This window comes from Chenopodium quinoa, unplaced genomic scaffold (genome assembly GCF_001683475.1).
Source record: "Chenopodium quinoa cultivar QQ74 unplaced genomic scaffold, ASM168347v1, whole genome shotgun sequence".
NCBI lineage: Eukaryota > Viridiplantae > Streptophyta > Magnoliopsida > Caryophyllales > Amaranthaceae > Chenopodium > Chenopodium quinoa.
The window spans coordinates 2,663,700-2,669,984 of NW_018743979.1; the positions used below are offsets into that span (position 1 = coordinate 2,663,700).

At 32.6% G+C, this 6,285-nt stretch overlaps 1 protein-coding gene across 1 annotated transcript; it reads left to right on the forward strand.

The window, feature by feature from the left end:
- Positions 1–3,270: 3,270 nt before the first annotated feature.
- Positions 3,271–5,932, forward strand: LOC110690080. Its single transcript, XM_021866906.1, has 5 exons — positions 3,271–3,558; positions 3,704–3,929; positions 4,073–4,254; positions 5,701–5,733; positions 5,861–5,932. The coding sequence occupies exons 1-5, from the start codon at positions 3,271–3,273 to the stop codon at positions 5,930–5,932; spliced, it is 801 nt and encodes a 266-aa protein (XP_021722598.1).
- The last annotated feature ends 353 nt before the right edge of the window (positions 5,933–6,285 follow it).

Here is a 6,285-nt window from a genome sequence, read left to right on the forward strand (position 1 = left end):
TCTTTCTTAAAACCACACAATCGACCACAACGTTCATACGTCTGCTTTTTTAAGGTTGTTACATCCTCAATAATTATCTCATATTTTTTCATGAGATCATACACAGCTTTTCTAGCGGCAATTTCACACGATTCATCTACACTAACCGTATCTTCACCAAGATAAACAGTAGGAACAACACCACTATCACTCCTAACTGCCACACAAGCAATGCTCCTACGGACATTGAGATATTGGTATTCAAGATCAGGGAAATTCAAATAGCTGGTAATTTGCTTTAACAAAGGAAGAAATGATATCACTACCTGTGTGAGCGGTGCATCCATAACCTGTAATTCACGTATAATCAACCAATTTAGCCTAAGGTCAACCCAAATCAGATGCAGCTAAAGATAGTAAGAAACTAATACTTCATAGCCAAGCCACAATAAAAGCCTCGAGTAACAATAGACCAATCTAACAAATGAAACCTTAATTTTTTTCTCTCAAACCATGGAATTTATATTCAAGACATTGTTATGCTAAGATCTTAAATATGATAGCAATATAAACTACATGCAACAATAAGAGGAATCTAAACCATCTCAAATCCTTATATGCATACCATACAACAATAGACTCAAATGAAAACTTCCAAATGCTTACATGCATGGCAACTTTCAAACCATAGAATTTATATTCATGACATTGTTATGCTAAGATCCTAAATATGATAGTAATATAAAGTGCATGCAATAATCAAAGGAATCTAAACCATTTCATACCCTTTTCCAAACCAATTACTTAAAATGAAATTGTAACACCTCAATAATTCTCCCTTTTCCAAACCAATTACTTAAAATAAAATCGAGGAGAACCATTGGCATGTTACCGCCACATGTTAAAACGATAAGGCTTTATCAAAGTATCGCAACAGAGAAATCAAGCTTAAGTCTTTAAAATAATATAGTGAAGAAAACCAATAAGTCAAAGATTACAAACTAGAACCATAAAGACCCTTATTTAAAACCAAACCAACAATCAAAATCCAAATCATAAATGAAATAGCAAAGTATAAATAAGTTCAACACAAGAATCGAATACTCTCAATCACACTAATCCCTTGACAATGCGCTTGTCAAATCCGTGAATTTCAAATCATCAAGCTAACATGTGAAATACTTCTCCCCAATAATACAAGTGTAATAATTGGATCATCACATGGTCATTGAAAGGCGAAGGCCATGACCAAAAGAAAACACACACAAAAGCACGTAATCAGCGAAGCTAAGTACATACAAGCTACAACACATCAAACCTTGCATGCTCAACTAATTAAAGTAAATAAACATATAACACAAATTCATTGATCCCCTCACTTAAATAGTTCAATCACCTCAACATACTCACTAACCAATTTCAATCACTTGACTCATTATATTTAATTTAATTAATTTGGAGTAAGAAATAGACGAGGTTGTCCAATCTACCAAACCATTTTGTTCTCAAATGACCAATTAAAATAAAAATATAGCCCGATGCAAGAATGGGCGCGACTCCATTCTCACAAAGTTAGTCTAGGATCCCATTTAACTTTCATTATAAAATAAAAATGTAAATACTAAAAGAAAAGCGGATATGTTGATCAAACAAGCCACGGGCTACCACCGTGTACCCCAACCCATAATTGTCAATACTCTAGAAGTGCATGCTTTCCAGAGTTTTATTGCTCATCCATGTTTTACTTTATGTGACTACAAGTTTAATTATTAGCCGACTCATTCAAGTAAACCATACATAATAATCATACATATAATTCACTTTTAATCTTATTTAGGACAACGGTGATCACTCCACAAATTGACCTTTAAATCCATTAAACTTCCAAGATATCCAAAATTGTTGAACATAGTCAACCCACCTAGCTATTTCGGCTTAATCCACCTTTACTCAACATACTAACAAGTCAAGCTTGACTAATAAATAAAATAACAATAACCTCATGGAATAATTAATAAATTCATTCAACTTAAACCATTCAATTCCAATTATTCAATATTCCAAATGTGGTTAATAAACCAATCCAATAAAAGTATGCTTGTATCAACATTCCATACAAACAATTAATCCAATATAATTCAACATGATTGCATCCATAATTCCATATAAACATAATCAATTCACCAAAACATTTCTCATAAACATAAGCACATGAATTAATTCAATGTTTAACCAAACAATTTCCATCCAAGAGTTCTCTAAACATGAAACTAAGTTCTTTCCTTTTGGTACCTAAACATAATACTACTTACAACGAATTAGACATGTACGTACCTCGTGTAAACAATCCTTTATGCTAATTTTAATCACTTAAAAGTCTACCAGGGAATAATCACCTCCTAGAAAACAACCAATAATAAAAAATGAATACCCAAACTAATTTCTAGCAATATAATTTGACTTAAAACTCCTTAAAACTTCCTTACAAACATGTTTTTATGCTTAATTAATCATTAGAAATACATTAGGTACAAAAGCCCCAATTTAATTACTCATTAGAACCCTAAAATCCCAATTTACAAAAATTAAAACCTTAGGTTTTAAAATTCATAAAATTTGAAAAATTAGAACACTTATATAATCTGAAATTGTATGTTTAAACCATCAAAAATATGAATTTGATACTAAATAAACTAATTTCAAACAAGAAATTCAAACCCCAAAAACAAGTTCATAAATAATTATACAAATCAAACAAAACAAGGGAGAGAAAAGAGGGGAAAGGCCACGGTGGTGCCGGCTGGGTGGTCGTCGGCGACCAGGTGGTTGCGGCAGTAGTGAGAGCAACCGTGAAAAGTTCTCATGTAAGGAAAAAAAATAAAAGAAAGAAAAGAAAAAAAAGAAAAGAAAAAAATAAAGGATAAAGAAAAAGAAATAAAATAAAGAGAAAGGAATCTAACTAACCTTTTTGTGTGGCGAAAATTTTGGGGATTAGTAAGGTATTTATAGGAGTAAAATTATACGGTAAGTTGGGTAAGATTGGGTCTCATGAAAATAAATAATGGGCCACTTAATTAATGAAATAGATTGGACTTTGTTTGATGGTCATGAGTTTGGGTAAATAGGAACATAAAAATTTCTTTGTAATATAATTTATCAACCCAAATTAGTAATTGAAATCTTGTAAACTAAATTTCTGAAAATACTAATAAATATTATAAATAAAATAAAAATTCGTTTATAAAATATTTAAAAATACGGGGGGTTACAAGAATTTTTTATATTAGACCAATGATCCAAGGGAGTGATGTAGCATGCTTGGATAACCTTAGAATGGATAGAGCCTGGCTTTATAAGTTATGTGAGATGCTTAAGGATGTTGGTAAATTGCAAGGAAATAGGAATTCAAGTTTGGAAGAAATAGCTGCTTTATTCCTCTTTACACTCTCTCATGATACCAAAAATCAAAGAACTCAATTATACTTTAGAAAAAGTGGGGAGACAACTTCAAGGCACTTCAACTTAGTTTTACAAGCTCTTCTTAGAGGTCACCATATTCTATTTAAAAAACAAGAGCCAGTGACTGAAAATTGCCAAGATGACAGGTGAAAATGGTTCAAGGTAACTTGCAGCTTATAGTATTATTTTTTTTAAAAAAAAAACAATAAAAAAATAAGTGCATACACATATATTAAATTAATTAATAAGTGAAAAATTATTGTAGAATTGTTTAGGTGCTTTGGATGGAACACATATCTATGTTCGTGTTGGAGACAAAGATAAAGTTAGATTCAGATATAGAAAAGGAGAAATTTCTACTAATGTCTTAGGTGTGTGTACACGAGATATAAAATTTATGTATTTGTTACCTGGGTGGGAGGGTTCAGCACATGACAATAGAGTTCTTCGCGATGCACTTTCTCGAAAAAATCCATTAAGAGACCCTCAAGGTAATGAGAACATCTAATTTTCATTAGTTAGTAAATTAAAGATTAAGATCTCTTGAAGACTAAACGAATTAAAGACCTTTTTTTTATTATTATTTTCTTAGGTAACTACTACTTATGTGATACTAGATATATGAATTGTGAAGGATTTTTAACACCGCTTAGGGTTCAAAGATATCATTTGAGAATTTGGAAAAATGGTGCTCAACCACTATATGCTGAAGAATATTTTAACATGAAGCATTCTCAAGCAAGAAATGTCATAGAAAGATGTTTTGGATTGCTGAAAATGAGGTGGGGTATTCGACGAACACAACTTGGTATCTTCGTAAGTTTGTATGTAAGATTATTTTGGGCTGTGCTTTGGTACATAACTTCATTCGAACTTATATGAATCTCGATCCTATGGAGCATTTGATTGAAAATTATATGTAAGAAGATGCTGGTGAAAGTGTTGAGGTTATGGAGTCTATGTAACACACTAATACCCTAGAAATTCCTTCTTTTTAAAATACATGTTTTGATCTTTATAAAATACAAAATAGGAAATTCTAAGGCATTACCACCATCGTGATAACAAATAAGACAATTATCAAAAACACACATCGGAAGTCTCACTTCAAAAACCAATTAAAACAAACCAACTTTAAAAGTCAAACCAAACCAAAGTAAAATCAAACCAAAGTCAAACGAAGTCGACCTACAACTTGGAACCATTGTAGGCCCTTTCAAAACCAAAATAAGTATTTAAAACATTGCGTTAGTCTCACAAGCAAATATATAATAACCAAAGTAAATAAAACAAAGCATATTCTTAATTATGGAAACTAAGCAAGATTCGCTCTTCACTCATGCCCATCATGAATATACTTCATCACCTAAAAGTTTCTCTTTACTTTGTCCTCACTACTCGCCATTAGAAATGTGTCGTCGTAGGACCAAGATAAAAACAAGGGCAAACAAAAATATAATACACAATCAGCAATGCTGAGTACATAAGCGTAAACGAATCACACTAACATGCTTACATGCTTACAAGCATACAACATACAAATAAATAAATAGATAACTAAATTAGTTATTTAATTTGATTACGCATCGAACTGGTTTCCCATAAAATCCCTGCCCCAAAGAATTGGGGTAAACTACTGCGGGAGCTAACCGGGTAGGCATAGATGTCACATGAAAGTGACGGACGTCCTTCACATAATAATAAAAGGAAAGTACAGTGTCCTGTACTCTTAGTAGAAGCTATAGTTATATATAAAACCCCATAATTCCTCCCATATATTCATACTCGAGGTATATACGTTCCAAGAGTTTTGGTGCGTAATCTCTTTTACTTTACGTTATTTTACATATTTTTAGACTTTGTGATGACTCTTAATCCACAACACAATCAATCAACATAATCATTCAAGTAATCAAACATTCCAATTCAATTCTTGAATATTTAGTGCTCACATATATTTAAATGTTGGACCCTTTTAAAACTACCTTGGTGTTGAAACACTTTAAGCGCATAAAGCACCACAAATCCTATCCCTTGGTGTTTAGAACACCTATCCCACCGGCCGGTCACCGCCACCAGCGAGCATCGGTGGCAGGGTAAAATATTGTACTCATAATTAGTGTTGTACCAAAGTTTTCCTGAACACTCTTCCAGAACTTTGAAAGAAACCTAGAATCTCTGTCAGACACGATATCTTTTGGAACTTCATGTAACCTCACAACATTCTTGATGTAAGCTTTTGTAAGTTGCTCCATCTTCCAGATCTACTTCATTGATATGAACATTGCGGATTTGGTAAGTTTATCCACCACGACCAAAATGTTATCATTTCCACTCTTTGACTTTGGGAGGTAAGTAACAAAGTCCATCAAATTGGAAGATTCCTTGTGGTCTCTTGTGTCCTATTTTCACTTTTTGATAGGTTAGACATTTTGCTACAAATTCTGCAACTTCATTCTTCATCCTAGGCCAGCAATACATTTTCTTCAATTAAGTCCTTGTATAACTTGTCCCCTCTAGGGTGTACTGAATATGGTGTATTGTGCCCTTCTTCCTTTAATTTCTTCTTTAGTTCCTCACATTTTTTTGGTTTACACCATCTACCCTTGTACCTCAAACTCCTATCTTCATGAATTTTGAAAACTATAGCTTGTCCTTGTTTTAGTTTCTCACGAATCTTTTCTAACTTTACATCACCTGCCTGATTTTCTCTTATCTCATCAAATATTGTTGGTTAAATGCTTAGATTTTCAAGTATTCCTTTTGACACTCCCCATTCTACCACTTCTAAGTTCATTTTGCTCATTTTACTACATAATTCATCAGCCACTATCAAAGTGTCCAGTC